General features: G+C 39.5%; 1 protein-coding gene across 3 annotated transcripts in view; it reads right to left on the bottom strand.

Annotated features, from left to right (window-relative positions):
- Positions 1-19,045, bottom strand: part of thumpd2 (THUMP domain containing 2) — a 41,740-nt gene that overhangs the window by 21,822 nt on the left and 873 nt on the right. The window contains exons 2-4 of one of the 3 annotated variants that reach the window (XM_048530859.2): positions 13,137-13,287; positions 4,356-4,765; positions 1,312-1,389 (exon numbers count right to left, since the gene is read on the bottom strand). In XM_048530859.2, the coding sequence (XP_048386816.2) occupies positions 1,312-1,389; positions 4,356-4,765; positions 13,137-13,287 (639 nt within the window). Of the gene's footprint in view, positions 1-1,311; positions 1,390-4,355; positions 4,766-11,117; positions 13,082-13,136; positions 13,288-19,045 lie in introns of those variants that run through there. The other 2 variants (XM_048530860.2, XM_048530861.2) reach the window with 2 other exon arrangements.

Here is a 19,045-nt window from a genome sequence, read left to right as displayed (position 1 = left end):
AGGAAATCAGTTCCAATCTATCTTCATAACTGAAGTTTATCTTCCCTGGAACCATTCTTGTAAAGCTCTTCTGCACTGTCTCCAATCCATTCACATCCTTCCTACATGTACCACCCAGAACCTGACACATTACTCCAACTGAGGTCTAATAAGTATGTTAGAGGGGTTCGGCATAGCCTCTTTGCTCTTCTACTTTACACCTACATAAATAAAGCCCAGGATACTGTAGGCTTTGTTAACTGCTCTCTTCATCTGCCTCATCATCTCCAATGATCTGCGCGCATATATACCCAAGTCTCTCTGTTCTTCTAACTCCTTTAGAACTGCACTTCCTACCAAGATACATAACCTCATGCTTCTCTGCATTGGATTTTAGCTGCCACTTATTTGGCCACTCGACCAACTATATCTTGTTGCAAGTTCTACACTGTCCTCCTCAAAAAGCTTCAATGTTTTGTATCATCCACGAACTTCAAAAATTGTCACTGCATGAATTAACTCCAGAGGCTGGTATCCCACCACAAGTCACCTGTTATTTACATGTGGAAAGTCCTTGACACTGATCCAACTCTCATTCCTGGTCTTATCTGTCAGCCAGTGCTCCCTGGCTGGACCAGATTTACAGCCCCAACCAGGGAGCTCATATTCTATGAGATCCACTTGGCAGATTTGGTTACAATCACTGCACTGCTCACCAAGATTTAGATCATTTATATTTATTAGGAAAACCAAGGATCCCAATATTATCCTGTGGGGATATACATCAAACTCCACAAATGTATCACCAGCTCGCTCTCAAAAAATAAAACTACTTATCATACTAGGATAACAAGGTGTGGAGCTGGATGAACGCAGCAGGCCAAGCAGCATCAGAGGAGCAGGAAAGCTGACGTTTCGGGTTCTTTTTCTAAAGAAGGGTTCAGACCTAAAACGTCAGCTTTCCTGCTCCTTTGATGCTGCTTGGCCTGTGTTCATCCAGCTCGACACTTTGTCATCTCAGATTCTCCAGCATCAGCAGTTCCTACTGTCTCTGAATCTTTTATCATACTGTTAGCTTATCACATTGAGACTTAGTCGCCGAGTTAGTGGGAACGAGAAGAAGAGCCCCCAAAATTCAAAACGTGGCCCTCAAAAAAATAATTCTGACCCCAGCTTACTAATATCAGCAAGTCGAGTAGACAAGAAACAAAAGAAATGCAGAACTTGTTGTCAATAAGAAATAAGTTGTCTAATTAATACTGTCTCAGGAAATTTGTTTTTGTTTGGAAGGTTTGAACTTTTAAGCATCATTACCTTAATCATGGTTCTTACCTCCAGCACTGGGTTTCTCAATTCTGCTTTCCAGCCCATTTGCCTGCTGAGGGCAACACCGATAGCTCTCCCTAGCTCCTGTGGGAAATCAATTATGCAGAAAAATTACCCTTTGGAATTTAACATTGTCTAGGAAAATAAAGACACAAGTCGACATAAACTGTAAAAAATTTGCAAAATTCTCACCTTACTAAGCTGTACATCACTGCTCGTGAGTAGTATTGATAAAGCATAAATAAGATGAAACTTGAAATAACTCAAAGCACTTCAGAGGAGAATGTAAATATAACTTGGTGGCATGGGGTAGTAGGAACTGCTGATGCTGTAGAATCTGAGATAACACAGTGTGAAGTTGGATGAACACAGCAGGCCAAGCAGCATCAGAGGAGCAGGAAAGTTTGACGTTTAGGGTCGAGATCTGAAATGTCAAACTTTCCTGCTTATCTGACGCTGCTTGGCCTGCCGTGTTCATCCAGCTTCACACCATGCTACCTTAGTGGCATGGGAGTTGGGAAAGCTGACTAAAGGCATGGCTAAATAAAAACATGTTGAGATAATTTTTAGAAAGAGAAAATTATGCAGATAATTTAAAATACTGAATGGAATTCAGATGTTTGTCACAATTTTTCAATCCAGGAAAATGTTAGCCTCAAATGTAATTTATGTTAAAGAATGCAAATATGGAATTCCATTTTTGTGATTGCGATTTAGTTTCATGTTTAGCCTTGCCAAAAGAAGCAATTTTGAAAACAAAAACTGTAGATTTATAACGCTAAAAAATATAAATAGTTTGCACCTCTTAAAATTCAAACTAATTGCTAATTAAAGGATTAATAGGGATGCTACAGATTATGTTATTATAGTTCAAAAGCTCAAGCTGTTCTTTTGTATTCTTCTATCAGACTGCTCAGCTGTGAGAATGTACTTTCCTGAGACAAAGGTGAGGCCAGAAGTGATACAGGCTGGATGTTTGGAACCCAGTGAAGCATTGGTTCTTTTAGAATTTTGTTTTAACAATCATGCTTGCTGTACCTGATCTCATAGTTAGGAGATTTCAGAGTTTATACAGACTTGGAGAGCAGGGGCAATGAGAGTCACAAGAGGTTTAGGAGTTTGAATTTCCAAGTGCAAGTTTATTCTTGAATTTATTTTTCAAAAACTTTAACCAACACCTGCCTCCTAAATACAGCAATGAAATTTAACTAGTACATTTACTTTTAGTTGAAGGAGAGGAGCTGAAAACACTTCAAATGCAATGGAAACATATGAAGTCTAGATGCACCTATGATGTTCATGGAAACAAGTCCCATTGATTGCCAAATATTAAGTTACTCTTTCAAATCTCAGAGAAAAGTGTTCCTAAATTGGGGTGGAGGATGATAACTTACATCAACCGGTGGTTCACATTTTGCTCTTGACATACAAGTGGTCACTATCTTAAAATGACAAGAAAAATGGGGTGGTCCAAATTAAATAAAGTGACACCTTTTTTTGTAGAATATATTTCAGAACAAACATGTAATTTTAAAGAACGTAATCAAAAAAACTGGACTTTGGCACGTGATGCAGTAAGTTCAGATTCATTCCGAATCACTGTGGTATCATCATAAGGGCCCCACATGATTCAGATGTGGCATTTTCAAGCTCAGAATGATCAATTCTCCAAAGTCATCTTCCCCATTTGCTGAATTAGATATTTTGAACTTTTAAAAATTATGACAATTTGTACATTAATAGCTTCCCAAATTCCACATAAAACATCAATTCCACTCTATGTAAGCATGTTTTCGTCCATCGACTATCCACTTATTTCATCCAGCACAAGCATGACTCCTGAATGATTTGTCAGGGCAAAGCAACACTAAGTTTTAAACTCCTGTCCTTCAACTTGGTAACGTGGCCTGCTGAAGACCAAATGCTGACTCATCATGCATTGCCATGGTGAAAAATCAAGGGCAACTTCTTTACAGAAAGGATCAAAATAATGCGCAGTGTATAGGCCTAAATATGAATTTTGGTACACCGAAAAAAGAAGGGTCATCTTGTATGCTGAGTTGACTTGTGTCCCACGATCTATGGTAGCTGCAGTTATCAAGATGGTTCTGGATGCAGCATCTTAATCCTTGCAATTAAGCAGCACATCGGTATCTGGATTGGTGATTTACTCTGGCTGCTTCCTTGTATCACTGAACGAGCATCATATTTCCCTGTTAGAGCTTTTCACACTGCAGCTGAGAGTGACTTCAAAAGATTATTCAATGTTATAATGGAGGTAATCAATTGCAACTGGTGCATGAAACCACAACAAAAGGAGAGACTTAAAAAAAGGATGGTGAGAAAATCACTTTGCACATCAGATTGCTGAAGTATACTTTAGCAAGTTGATATACTCTGTTCAGAAACAGCCTGCACATTTACACATAACAGCAACTAGTGGGTTTGGCTCTCCTTTAAAAGGGAGTGAAGCATTGGATTAATGTTCAGTCAATAACTAATCATGTTAATCATGTTATCTATTAACAACTTCCAATACATATGTGAAAGCAATTCTTTCACTGCAATGCAGCTATGTGCACAACACCATTAAAAAACAAGGTCAAATGATATAATGGAAGAATTATGGATGAGGGAATTTATTAGACTTATACAGCTGGTGATTTACAGCACCCAGTCAAAGCCATTCATAATTGAAATAGCATATTAATATTACCAAGCAACCCAGAATGACAATCATTGAAAATTCAGCTGATCATCAAGTTGTATATCTGTTAAAACTATTTCACTGGGGCTATAATTCTTTTTAATGCCCAATTATGCTCACCAAAAGCAATTTCTCCCCCCATTAATAGCTTACACTTTGCTATTAATGGTGCTGTGCTTTTGCTGACTACATGAAGTGTGGATAATATATGAAGGCATCCTGCCGAATAAACAAGGAGCTTGCTGGCACTCACTTACAAGACTCATGCATGAATAATATACATCTGGGCACTGGTACTTGCAAACTAGCAAATAAAAGTTGACACCTTCGACAGTACAATTACCTGTGAGGTAATCATTTTAGCAATTTTCCCACTGCAGCGGCAAGATACTCTAAAATGCATACTAGACGCAGCACCTTGACCCTTAGAATTAAGCAGCTCATCAGGAGAAGATGGCATCTGTGTTGGTGATTTACTCTGGTAACATTCTTCTATTAGTGAATGAGTGTTATGTGGCCCTGTTGGACTTTCATTAAAGTCTGTCACTGGAGATTCACCCAGCTCTAACTTTGACCTTTTTCTAGTTTCACCACTCTCTTGCTGCGCTGGCCGTTTTATCCCAGTTCTAGTATTGTCTGAAATGCGTTCTTCTTCCTTGTTAAGATCCTGAAGAGATTTCCATTTGGCAACAATATTCAACCATTCACTCGACTCTCCAATCACATATTTCTGAAGCATGTGAACACCTTTCCCTTGGAATTCAAAAGAAAAAACAACTTGTTTGAACAGGAACATATAGTCAAGTCTGAATGCATCATTTTTCAAATCAAGCAATCACAATGAATGGACATTTTTGTTACGAACAAATCTAAAGTAATACTGGCAAAAAACTTCATAGCTTTGATTTTCTCAAATCCATGAGATTTTGTTATAAAAATTTATAGAAATCTAGCAATAAGATGATCAAAGTTAGGAACTAGACATTCATGGGTACATGACCTTTCAAAAGAACAACAGTTAATTTGCCTTCTGACTACCTGCTGAACCTGGGTGTTAGCTTTTTGTGATTCATGAAAGAGGATCCCCAAGCCCCTTTGTGCAGTCTTTCCCCCATGTAAATCAATATTCAGCCCTTTTCTTCTTCTTGATCACATTTTACCATATTACATTCCGTCTGCCAAGTTTTCGACAACTCACTCAACCCTCAGTAGACTCTGGGTCATCCACACTACTTGCCTTACCACCTACCATCATGTCATCCAATGTGGTGATAGTACATCCAGTGACCATAATATTAGGGAAGAGTGCTGGGGTAGATTTGATGTATGAGATGGAATAACTACCATAACAAGAAATGATCCAGCATTGAATGGTATAGAATCTATATGGATAGAAGAAAGAAATAACAAGAGGAAGAGATTGAAGGGGTAGTAGAGTGTACCCTAACAGTAGCTATTCTGTAAGACAAAAATCAGGAGATATAATGCCATGTAAAAATAGGCAGCATAATCAGCATTGGTGACTTTATTCTTTACGTAGGTTGGGAAAAATCAAATTGAAAAGGTAGCCATGACAAAGAATTATAGAACGTATTCAGTACAGTTTCTTAGAATAATATGTTGCAGCTTCAACCAGGGAGCAGGTTATTTTGGATCCGGTAATATGTAATAAAGTATATTTGATAAATGGTCTCAGTAAGAGATAACCGAGGAAACAGTGACCATAACATTGGAGAATACAGCATTTGAGTGTAACTAAAATGGATGAGAAACAACTATGCTAAATTTAGCTTCGCAGAAAGGAGAGTTGGGGAACAATTACAGAGTCTTAAGAAAATGGTTTATGACAAAGATTTGGAGGGAGGATTCTAGGAAGGGATAAACGAATTATGGTTAACCAAGGAAATTAGGAAATATCAAATTGATTAAAAAAAATACAACATCCTTAAAGATTAGTGGTAAATGAAAAAATTTGCAATGTTTTAAAGGCTGCCAAAAAATAAGAAAATAAACAAATGAGGGGAAGTTGACAAGTAATAAAAATCGGAGAGCAAGAGGTTCTTTAAAGATATGAAAAGGAAGAGAATTTAAAATGTGCATGGGCCCTTAGAGAAGGAGGCTGAGGGAATAATAATGGGGAACTGGGAAACAGAACTTTACATCAGTCTTCATGCCCAAGGACACAAACAGCACTGCAGAATTACTAAATAATCAGAGTAAAGAACCACGATAACTCACTCATGGAGAAAAAGTACGATGAAAACTATCAAGGCTAAAGCCGATAGGTCTCTTGGACCTGATGGGACGTATCCTTGGATAATAAAGCAAATGGTTATGGAGATAGTGGATGTAGTCATTGAAATCTTTAAAGAATCATGAGCTTCAGAAAAAAGTTCTGGAATCTGGAAAACTGCCAATGCAGTTCAAAAAAAAAACCTTCTTTTAGGAATCTCTATTCAAAAGGAGAGGAAGCCAAAATAAAAAGTAACTACAAGTCAGAGTTTAACACCTGTCATCGGGGAAAATAAAAGACGTAATAGTAGAGCATTTAGAAACGCATAATATAACCAGAGTCATCATGGCTATATGAAGAGAAAATCATGCCTGACAAATGTACTAGTGTTCTTCAAAGAGATAACAAGCAAGATAAAGGAGAACCAGTAGGTGCATTTGGATTAAATTGAAAGAATTGGATTTGAATTTCCAAAAGGCTTTTGATAAGATTTTGCACATTTTTTTTCCTTTATTCATTCACAGGAAGAGGGCAACATTGGCTAGGCCAGCATTTATTGCCCATTCCTAATTGCCCAGAGGGCAGTTATGAGTGAAGCACATTGTTGTGGGTCTGGAGTCACATGTAGGCCAGACCAGGTAAGGGTGGTAGTTTCCTTCCCTTAAGAACATTAGTGAGCCAGATGGGTTTGGGTTCGCGATCATCATTAGAATCTTAATTCCAGAAATGCATTGAATTCAAATTCCGCCACCAGTCTACTCTTGATCATCAGTCAAGTAATGGAAGATGTCATCATTAGTGCTAACAAGCAGCACTTGCTCAGAGATCTCCAGTTGGGGGGTTCCACGAGGGCTGCTCAACTCCTGACCTCATTACAGTCTTGGTTCAAACATGGATAAAAGAGCTGAATTCCAGAGGTGAGGTGAGAGAGTGTGGCTTCAAGGAGCCCTGGAATCAATGGGTATCAGGGGGCAAATGCTCCAGTGGTTGGAATCATTCCTTACACATAGGAAGATGGTTGTGGTTTTTGGCGGTCAATCATCTCAGCTCCAGGACATCGACGCAGGAATTCCTCAGGGTAGTGTCCTAGACCCAACCATCTTCAGCTGCTTCATCAATGGCCTTCCCTCCATCATAAATCAGAATTAGGGGTGTTTGTCGATGATTACACAATGCTCAGCACAATTTGTGACTCCTCAGATACTGAAGCAGTCCATATTCAAATGCAACAAGATCTGGACAATATCCAGGATTGGGCTAGCAACTGGCAAGTGACATTGATGCTGCACAAATGCCAGGCTATGATAATCACCAATAAGAGACAAAACTAACCACAGTCTCTTCACATTCACCGGTACTATCTTCATTGAATGCCCCACTATCAACATCCGGGGGCTTACCATTGGCCAGAAACTCAACTGGATTCACCAGATTAACAGTGGCTACAAGAGATGCCAGAGGGTAGGAATACTGCACCAAGTAACTCACCTTCTGACTTGTCAAAGGCTGTCCACTATCTACAAGGCACAAGTCAAGAGTGTGATGGAATACTCCCCACTTGCCTGGATGAGTACAGCCCCAACAACACTCAAGAAGCTTGACACCATCCAGGACAAAGCAACCCACTTGATTGACACTACATCCACAAGCATCCACTCCCTCCACCACTGACGCTCAGTAGCAGCAGTGTGTACTATCTACAAGATGCACTGCAGAATTTCACCAAAGACAGCACTTTCCAAACCCACGACCATTTCCATCTCGAAGGACAAGGGCATCAGATATATGGGAGCACCACCACCTAGGTCCCCTCCAAGTCACTCACCATCCTGACTTGGAAATATAAAGCCGTTCCTTCACTGTTGCTAGGTCAAAACCCTGGAATTCCCTCCCTAATAGCATTGTGAGTCAATCCACAGCAGGAGGACTACAGCGGTACAAGAAGGCAGCTCACCACCACGTTCTCAAGGGCAACTAGGGAACGACAAGAAATGCTGGCCTGCCAGCGATGCCCGTACCCAACAAATGAATAGAGTAAAAAGGCAGAGTTGGGAAAAAGGGGTGGTGCCTGAATGTTCACTTTGGTCTCTGTTTCTTTTCATGTATTTAAAGAACTTCTTGCCATCTGATTTTATTGCAAGTCAGCTTAGTCTCATCGTTTATTTTCTCTTTTAATGACTAATAAAAGATTACAAGAAAAAAAAACTTAATTTTTCTTTTGGTTTATCACTGATTTTTGACACATTGTATGTGTTTTTCCAGGATGTAAAGCTATAAACTAGTGCCACAGGAATCAGTGTTAAGGCCACAATTATTTATTATATACAATGCTGACTTGAATGACAGAAGGAAATATATAATCACCAAGTGGATGACATTAAAAAAAAGTGGCAAAGCAAGTAGTGAGGATGACACAGTCTACAGAGGAATAGGAGATGAGTGTTTGAAAACTTAGCAGGTAGAATGTGGGATATTTTCTAATCAATCTGTTCAAAGATGTTATTCCTGACCTTTGGAGCAGACGGGACTTCAACTCTGGCATCCTGGTCCAGTATCTACCACAATGCAAGAGCCCCAAAAGTGAAGTATAATTATGAGATCAATGATCTCACTGAAAGGTGGAGCTGACTTGATGGGCCAGATGGTCTACTTGTGCTTCGAATTTTTACTGTCTTAATGGGAAAGAAAATTATCCAAAAAGAGAAATCCCAGACCTTCAAAATACTGAAGATGTTGAAAACATAGCTAATTCTTATGGAAATTAAGCAGGCTATTTGGAGTATGGTAACATCCTTAGGCAGCTTCTACTTTTGGACGGTTTCTTCATCCAACAAATCCAGAACTAAGTGTTTGTGCAATTAGATAAATTAAAGGAAAATACTCTTGATCAACGTTAGCTCTAAATAAAGAGTTAAAAGCTATAAATTACTTCACTACACAACCAAGAACTTTGGAGAATACCATCTATTTCACTATTCTAACTTATTTCAGCTCTGCATTTCTGCAATTTCAATTCCAAAAGTCACAAAAAAACTCAAAAATTTCAGATAATCAATCATACAAGGGAATATTTTCTCTAAGTTATCCTATCCAGTCCCCATCCTTTGACCTCAAATACTGACACTTAGCAAAAAAGGTAGAAATTCACTGAACTTTCATCTGTTAAATTATTGAAGTCAATTGCAGTATGAGAAGGAATCCACAAACTTAGTGTTTTAGTGGGAGAAAATCTGGTATGGCATTCATGTGTTTCAGCCAGTTAATTGTGTTATCAACTTGACAGGAATGGTAAATCAAAATAACCAGATTTACTGAATGACAAACAAATGAAGGAGTGGTCAATAAGATTCCAACTCTTGTGGGTTTTACTTGAATGCAAATTAGAGCCAAAGTAAATTAAACCTGAATTGATGGGTAAATGATATTTGAAAAAGATCAATTTCACTTTAAATAGTTGACATCAAGATTTTTCTTACATGATCAAAGGAATTCAGTGTGTGGGGCATTATGTAGCAGCAGTTTTATACTATTTTTTAATTACTAAAGGGACATATAAAATCCTATCCAACAAAAGCTCTTCAAGAGTTTCACAGGTCTAATTACTATCTATAAACTTTCTTTCCGTCATATTTGAATGCCACTGTGAGATTGTTATTGCCTGACAGTTTTGTGGCATGAACGTTGTGGTACGAGATCTGTCCGTGACTGGATGTTACCCAGATCTTGTTGCTTCAGTACTTGAGGAGACGCAAATGTTGCAGAACATTGTGTATTAATTAGTGAACATCTCCACTTTGCATCTAATAATGGAGGAAAGGCCATTGATGAAGCAACTTGACTATGGTCACTGATTTGTATGGTGCAGATGTTACCTGTCCTTTGTCAGGTCGAGCCTAAATCTTGCCAGTTCTTCATACATGTGTGCACAGAATCGGAGAAACTGAATGGTGCTGAACAATTATACAATTTTTAGTGAACATGTCCAGTTCTGATGGAGACAAAATCATTAAGGAAACTTGAAGTTCATAGAGAAGAGAATGCTACTTTGTGGAACCTCCGCAGTGATGTTTTGCTTTTGAAATAAGGGCATTTCCATGTTAGCTGGTTTTTCTTTCTTTAAATCAGTGGTGCAATTTCAACATTGTCTAGCATCATGGTATACAAGTGCAAAACAGAAATTATGAGCAAATGACTGACGTGCATTACATTAAACTGTCATTGAATTTTATCTGAGATACTGGGAACTGCAGGCGCTGGAGAATCCAAGATAACAAAGTGTGGGGCTGGATGAACACGGCAGGCCAAGCAGCATCTTAGGAGCACAAAAGCTGACATTTTGGGCCTAGACCCTTCATCAGAAAAGGGGTTTTTCTGATGAAGGGTCTAGGCCTGAAACGTCAGCTTTTGTGCTCCTAAGATGCTGCTTGGCCTGCTGTGTTCATCCAGCCCCACACTTTGTTATATTGAATTTTATCTGTTCTTCAGGTGACTAATTCTCTGGTGCTGGGAAGGTAGTCTTTATTGAGCTAGCGATGCCTGTTTACAGTTCCTTAAAGTCCAACCAGCAAATCAGAAACAGCAAAGGAATTGCAAACCACTTAACCAATTAAAGTTTAAAGGCCTCTACTTTCAATGCTGTTCACAGATTTTTACTGAGGGGAAGTGATAAGGACAATGGTGATACTAAAACATCGAATAAAGTAACCACAACAACATCAAAGTGGATCTCAAAGTAAGTCTTTTCTTTATAATTGGATATGTATTTATCTATGCCCCTTTTTTAATCACTTCCATAGCCAACAAAATCACATTTTTAAAGCGACCTTAACGATCAACATAATGTTCTGTAAGTACTCATGTTATTATTCTTACCATGATCCAATTGAGTTATTTTTAAATTCCTTGTCAATATGTTTGCAGAATATGCGTAAAGCTGATAAGGCTGTGATATTTTATGCTCATCTTCACTTGACCTGAGGTGATGTTCACAATGATGGGCTTTTTCCTCATACTGCTGCAGTCCTTAATGCTGTATCTATTCTGATGAGTACAACATTCCAGGATTTAACATAAAAACAAAACAAAATCAATCTTGGAATGTGGACATTGTTGGTTGTGCCAGCATTTATTGCCCTTTCCTAGTTGCCCTAGAGACGGGGTGGAGTGCTGCCTTCTTGAATTTTTCTGTAGGCTGTGCGCTGAAAACAGATCCACAATACCAGTAAAAGAGGATTCTGACCCAGAAACACTGAGGGAACAGTGATATATTTCCAAAAGGATAGTGATTGGTTTGGAGGGGGAATTAGCAGGTGTTGGTGTTCCTATGTATCTACCTTGCCCTTGTCCTTCTAGATGGAAGTGGTCATGAGTTTGGAAGGTGATGTCTAAGGAGACTTGGTGAATCTCTGCAGTGCATTTTGCAGTTTGTACACACTGCTATTACTGAGCATCAGAAGTGGAGGGAGTGGATGTTTGTGGATGAAGTACCAAATAAGCAGGCAACTTTGCCCTGAATGATGTCAAGCTTGAATGTTGTTGGAGCTGCACTCAACTGGGAAGCATTCCATCACACTCCTGACTTGTACCTTGCAAATTATGGATAAGCACTGGGGAGTCAGGACTTGAGTTACGCACTGCAGGATTCCCAACTTCTGACCTGCTCTTGTACAATAAACTTCAAAATGGGAATTCCACAACATGCTACCTCAGGCCTAATTGTAGAGGTTGGAGGGGAAGCAGACATTTAAACATCCTCAATCAGCTGGTGGAGCACAGAACACAGATCTTAAATATTGCCGTCACTTCCTCTAACCTGTACTGCATTATCTTTACAGAGTCATTTGCGTGCAATATCTTGTGAAGTTGATTAGATGCTTAATTGGGCCAGCTGTGTTAACAGCGAGACTACAAAAACATGTTGTGCTTAGTAAATCTGCAGAAAACAGTTCACATATTACCCACCAATTCCTCCCAAAATGCTCTCCATTGTCTAGAAGGAGCATGATGAAATACTTGTCACTTGCTAATTGCAGTCAGAACATTTTCCAAGGCAATATTGTTTATTCTCCATTCTCAAAAGCTTAATAATTCCAATTGTTCTACTGAAGAGCTAGGAAACATGGTAGACTCTCTTTTAGAATGATTATCTGGTGCTAATATTATTTGCGATATATAAACATAGAAGACACTGGAGAAACTCAGCATCTGTGGAGGGAGAAAGAGAATTAAGGTTTTGAGTCTGGTATGAACTGAGTTCTGAAGAAGAATCAGAGACCTGCTGAGTTTCTCCACTATTTGCTTTGTGTTTCAGATTTACAGTATCCGCAATAAGTTCCTCTTACTTATGATGTTAGTCTAGCCCTGTTGTCAACTGGGATAGGTTGAATTGAATTGGAGAAGTTGCAACTGGTACTGAACCATATCATTGCAACTGCTGGCCTTCCAATAAGTTTCCAATGACCACAACCAACTTCCTTTGTGGATGGATTTTAGGCCTCCTTAATCCCAAAATTAGTCAACCATTGGCTTTGAGAGCAACGACCTTCATGATTTATAGTCAATTTTTGGACAAAAGCTGTGTGACAAGGTCCGAAACTGAGCATCACAGTAATCACTGTTAAGTAGTTATCACTTTTTGGCACTATTGATCATTACATCCACATCACTTAATCTTGGGAGAAAGCTGAATGGTCACATAATATTTGTCTCATCACTCCTTTGCTTCTCTGGTTGGGACATTCCGATGTAATATTCTACATTGGAGAACAGATGCCATTACCAGTTATATTGTAGTTAAAAAAAGCAGATTAAATGTTATTTCTGAGAAAGCTGAATACACTTACCTTACTTAATGCCACAAAGCTAGAGTTAATTATTAAAAACTAAACTCACAAAGACAATGTTTAGCACCTTTATGTGTTGCAACCTGGATTGGGGGGAGTTTTTTCACAAGTAAAAATAACCGCTCTGCACATTTCAGACTCTTCAGCTTTTTCAAATCTGCATCAGCTGTAAAGAATACTTTTCCTGAAAACGGCTCCACCTACAAGATCAAAGGAGGATAAAGGTCAGCATTTAGCAGTTTTCCCTCCATGATTGAAGATTTTGCAAGAAAAATATACTTGCACAGAAGAATATTTAAACTAATCAATACACAGTAATAGTAAGGTAACTAGGATGTCTGAAAACAAACTTTGATTCACATGGTCAACCAACTGTATCATATAATTTTAAGCCAAAGATCAATTTATAAAACTGATCTATCATATCTACTAGAACAAGTCAAGCACAGAAGACAATCTAATTGATTTATGCTGAAATGTTTCAGTCAATTTCTATGAATTAAATAACATAGCTCTTACCTCAAATCACTTCAAAGTATTTAATAGTGAGGTTGTAAACACAAAAGTTTTTGAAGGAACTAGGTTTTATCTAACAAAAACTTGAAAATTAAGTGACTAGCTATAACGCCCCATACTGCAGTTTTTCCACATCATTCATAAATTTGAATCCAACACACAATTTACAATAGTTCAAATAAGCCAACTTACTCTGGCTTTGGAGCCCGTCAGGGGTGGCTTATGCAGGGAAGTCAGTGTGTAATGATATGATGGGTTAGAACCCCAAAGTACTATGGACACTTAATATGTATTTTTAAAAAAATTGAAATTAAAGATGGCTGATACAGTGAAAAACAGCTGGGGATGAAAATTCTTCAGATGCTGTCTGGACAGAGCACCCCCAGGGAATTTGACAACTACACAGATGCAAAAGCAACTTCAAAACAACAGCAACGACAACAAGTTTTGGAGCTGGATGAACACAGCAGGCCAAGCAGCATCTTAGCAGCAGGAAAACTGATGTTTTGGGCCTAGACCCTTCATCAGAAAAGCAAGCACATGGGTTGAAGAGCCAATTTCAGCTTTACTGTAGTGGGCTAGTGAGATGGAATGCTACTCTGTGTACCAGCCTGTATCAAGCATTCACATGTTATGAAGGCCACATTCAAAGAACTATCATCAGTTATTGCTGCAATGTATTCAAAGACCACCTTTCAGGGTGTTGCAAACCAGACAAAAGGAAGCAGGAAAATCAAGGGGGTCTCACTGTAATGGTGGATTTCAATCATAGTTAAAAATAAGTAAAATTTCAACAAAACTAGGGATTATGATACTGATTGTCCACTTGCAACATCAATGCTACTGACAAACCCCACTGCAATGACACAACATTAAACTATCTGCTCTTGACAAACAATTCAGAGTGATCTGTATAACCTTTAGAGTCATAGAGAGGTACAGCACAGAAACAGATCCTTTGGTCCACCTTGTCCATGCTGACCAGATATCGCAATTTAATCTAGTCCCATCGGCCAGCATTTGGTCCATATCCCTTTAAATCTTTCCTATTTATATAACCATCTAGATGCCTTTTAAATGTCGTAATTGTATCAGCCTCCACCACTTCCTCTGGTGGCTCATTCCAAACACACACCATCCTCTGCGTGAAAAGGTGGCCCCTTAGGTCCCTTTTAAATCTTTCCTCCCTTCATCTCAAACCTATGCTCTCTAGTTTTGGACTCTGCATATCTGGGGAAAAGGCCTTAACTGTTCACCCTATCTATGCCCCTTATGATTTTAAAAACCTCTAAGAAGTCGCCCCCTAAGCCTCCGATGCCCCAGGGAAAATAGCCCCAGTCTATTCAGCCTCTCATGCAGCTCAAACCCTCTAAACCTGGTAACTTCCTTGCAACTCTTTTCAGAGCTCTTTTCAAGTTTCACAACATCCTTCCTAGAGCAGTTGTTTTAATTTTATCTTTTTGGACTCACCTTTTAATCTTAATCTGTGTCTAAGTTATGTTAATATTTCTTCTTGCGAGTCGTAATTAATAAGCCTACCCCTCGTTAACTCAAGAAAGCTTTGCTTAATTAGATTCTTTTAAAATGTACACTGAAAGGGTCTAGGAGAAAGGTATTCACAAGAAAAGATTAATCTAGTTGTAACCAACCAATGGACTGGGTGAATACAGAAGGGGAGCCAGTTCATCTTTGCTAACTTGGGAGCTCAATAATTTTGGTATCCCGTCTGGAACAGTAACACATTGGGGAACCCAGCCCAGGAAATGGTCATAACAAACATGGGAATTTGGACGTCAGGAAATAGGCTTCCCTCAGGTCAAACTGAATTTACAAGTATGACCCCAATTACTTTTTTTTGTTTCAGTTTCCACATTGCAAACAGCTAGCTTTAGGTGCTGGCTGTCAGGAATAAATAAGTTGGAAGGAAGACCAAAGGGAAGATGAGATGCCAGGATAAGAAACACAGTGGAACATTTGTTTGTGAAGGGTGGGTCTTATCAAGCAGATAAACTGGATTCAGCAGGTATAACAATCAAATAATATTTAAATGACCAACTCATATCATAAAAACATGTAGGAGTCGGCCAATTGGTCTTTTCAGCCTACTGCACCATTCAATATGATGGGTGATCATCCGAATCGGTGCTCTGTTTCTGCTTTCTCACTAAATCATTTAACTCCAAGGAGTGTATCTGACTTCTTCTTGAACCACTCAATGATTTTGCTTCAGTCATTTTCTGTGGCAGAAAATTTCACAGTCTCACCACTCTGGATAAAGAAATTTCTCCTCATCTCAGTCCTAGATGACCCAGCCTGTATCCTTAGACAGTGACCCATGGTTCTGGACTCCCTAATGATTGGAACATGCTTGTGTGTTCACTCTATTTGAATTTTATAGGTTTCTATTTGATCCTCAGCAACTCTCCAGTTTTTCAGGACTAGAACACTTTGACATTTACTGTGGTACATTGGCAGCCTAAATGTAACAGCAGCTAATCCATCTTTTAATGAATTAATACATTACAACTGTCAAGGTATATAGGCCTTGTGATTACTTTTCTCATACTGCATTCAAACTTTAGAAAGCTGCTAAAGATGCAAATATTCATTCCAGAGGGTCCATTAAGTACATCATGTACAACACTTTTTACGTTTCCCCATCTTGTGATGCTTTTGTGGTGGTTCTGAGGAAGGGTCACCGGACCTGAAATATTAACTGTTTTCTCCTCCACAGATGCTGCCAGACTGCTAAGCTTTTCCAGCAACTTTGCTTTTGTTCCTGATTTACAGCATCCACAGTTCTTTTGGTTTTTATTATGCTTTTGTGGTATTTGGTAGAGTCAAGAGTATGTTTGTTTACTCACTCACCAGCTCCAAGTTTTGTTTTATTTATTCGCAAACTATCATAATATCAAAACTGAATTTTTTTTTAAAAAGGTACCAGAAGGTTGCTTTTCGGTCTGGAGACCTGTGATCAGCAGTACTTGGCAAAGATTGGTGCTAAGTCCACTGTTTTTCACTATTTGATTTGGATGAGACTAGGAGAGGGTATGGTTAGCAAGTTTGCAGATGACACCAAAATTGGTGGTGTGATGGACAGTAAAGGAGGTTATCTCAGAGTCCAACATGACCTTGATCAGATGGGTTAATGGGCTGAGGACAGACAGATGGAGTTTAATTTAAATAAATGTGAGGCGTCGCATTTGGTAAGGCAAACCAAGAGAGGGCTTGTACATTTAATGGTAAGGCCCTGGGGAGTGTCACCAAGCAAAGAAATCTTGGGGCGCTAATGCGTATTTCCTTGAAAGTGAAGTTGTAGGTAGACAGGGTAATGAAGGAGGCATTTGGCATGCTTGCCTTTATTGGTTACTGCATTAAGTACAGGAGTTGGGACATCAAGTTGTGGCTATACAGGAAATTGGTGAGACCACTTTTAGAATACCATATTCTATTCTGGTCTCTTTGCCAAAGGAAGGATGCAGTTAAACTTGAAAGGGCTCAGAAAAGATTCACAAGGATGTTGCTGAGATTGCAGGGTTTGAACCTGAGGGTGAGGCTGAGTAGGCCGAGACTTATTTCCCCTGAAGCGTCGCAGGCTGAGGGGCGATCTTATAGAGGTTTATAAAATCATGAGGGGCATGGATAGGTTGAATAGCCAAGATCTTTCCCCCAGGGCAGGGGAATCCAAAGCTAGAGGGCATACGTTTTCACAGTGGGTGGTACATACGTAGGAGGATCCAGTGGAGGCTGGTATGATTACAACATTTAAAAGGCATCTGGATGGGTACAAGAATAGGGGGAATTTAGAGGGATATGGGACTAGATCAGTTTAGGATGTCTGGTTAGTGCAGATGTGATGAGCTGAAGGATCTGTTTCTGTGCTGTTTTACTCTACAACTCCATGACTCTATCAATTCCTAATTGTCCTGCAGAAGGTGAAGGTGGTGGTGAGATTTTTAATAGTTCACATGGTATTGATAAAACCCACAGAACTGTGAGAAAAGGAGTTCCAGGATATTGACCCAGTAACACTGAAGCGATGGAAATAGAAACCCAAGTCAGGATAGTGAGAGACTTGGATGGGAATTTACAATTAGTGGCATTCAGGCGTTGCTGTCCTTGTTCATGTCAAGAAGAAATCAAAGTCTAAAGCTGTGGATGTTTTGCCGATCAAGTGGAGTACATTTTCCTGGATGGTGTTGAGCTTGTGTTGTTTGAGGTGCACCTGTGTAGGTAAGTGGAGAATATTCTGGCATTCCTGATTTGTGCCTTTTTTTCTTTGATACTTTGAGAAACTCCTGTAGTGCTTTCTGGATCTAGGATGATTGACCTCCAACAACCACAACCCTGTTATTCTTTGAGGAAGAATGAACCCAACCAGCAGAGTGCTTTCCCACCCTAATCTTACCAGGGTTCTTTGAAATCAGACTTGATCAACTGCTCCTTGATGTCAAGAGTGATCGCTGTCACCCTACCGCTGGAGTTAATCACCTTCCTCCATGTTTGGACCAAGGTTGTAACGACATCAGGAGCTGGGTGGCCATGATGGAACCAACAATGCATGCCAGAGAGCAGGCTATTGCTGTGTAAGTGCCACTCTGCTGATAACTGAGAGCCTTTTTATTCATTTGTGGGATGTGGGTGTCACTGGCTGGCCAGCATTTTGTGCCTTGTATATGCTGAACAGACTTGAAGAAGTCAGGAGGCATGTCAACTGCTGTTGAATTTCCATTGGCTGACCTGCTTTTGTAAGCACAGTACCAGCCTGTTATGTTTTTACTTATGGACATGGATGGCTTCAGTGCCTGAGAGTGATGAATGGGACTGAACACTGTAATCATCAGTGAGCATCAGACCTTTACAAGATGGAGGGAGGATTATTCATGAAGCAGCTGAAAATGCTCCAGATGACAACACTGCCCTGAAGAACTTAAGCCCAGATTCAAGTCCCACCTGCTCCAGAGGTGCGCCATCACATCTCTGAACAGGGTGAGTAGAAAATAGATACTTTGAGAAACTCCTGTAGTGCTTTCTGGATCTAGGATGATTGACCTCCAACAACCACAACCCTGTTATTCTTTGAGGAAGAATGAACCCAACCAGCAGAGTGCTTTCCCACCCTAATCTTACCAGGGTTCTTTGAAATCAGACTTGATCAACTGCTCCTTGATGTCAAGAGTGATCGCTGTCACCCTACCGCTGGAGTTAATCACCTTCCTCCATGTTTGGACCAAGGTTGTAACGACATCAGGAGCTGGGTGGCCATGATGGAACCAACAATGCATGCCAGAGAGCAGGCTATTGCTGTGTAAGTGCCACTCTGCTGATAACTGAGAGCAACTTAAACAATACTTGAAGGAAGTACTAAGGCTAGCAATGGCACAGAATGTATTCTGGGCATGGTACTGATGATTACGAGGAAAGCAAACAGGCAATAATTTT

The sequence above is a fragment of the Stegostoma tigrinum genome, chromosome 4, assembly GCF_030684315.1.
Source record: "Stegostoma tigrinum isolate sSteTig4 chromosome 4, sSteTig4.hap1, whole genome shotgun sequence".
In the NCBI taxonomy this organism is placed as follows: domain Eukaryota; kingdom Metazoa; phylum Chordata; class Chondrichthyes; order Orectolobiformes; family Stegostomatidae; genus Stegostoma; species Stegostoma tigrinum.
This window is presented reverse-complemented; position numbering and strand designations above follow the sequence as displayed.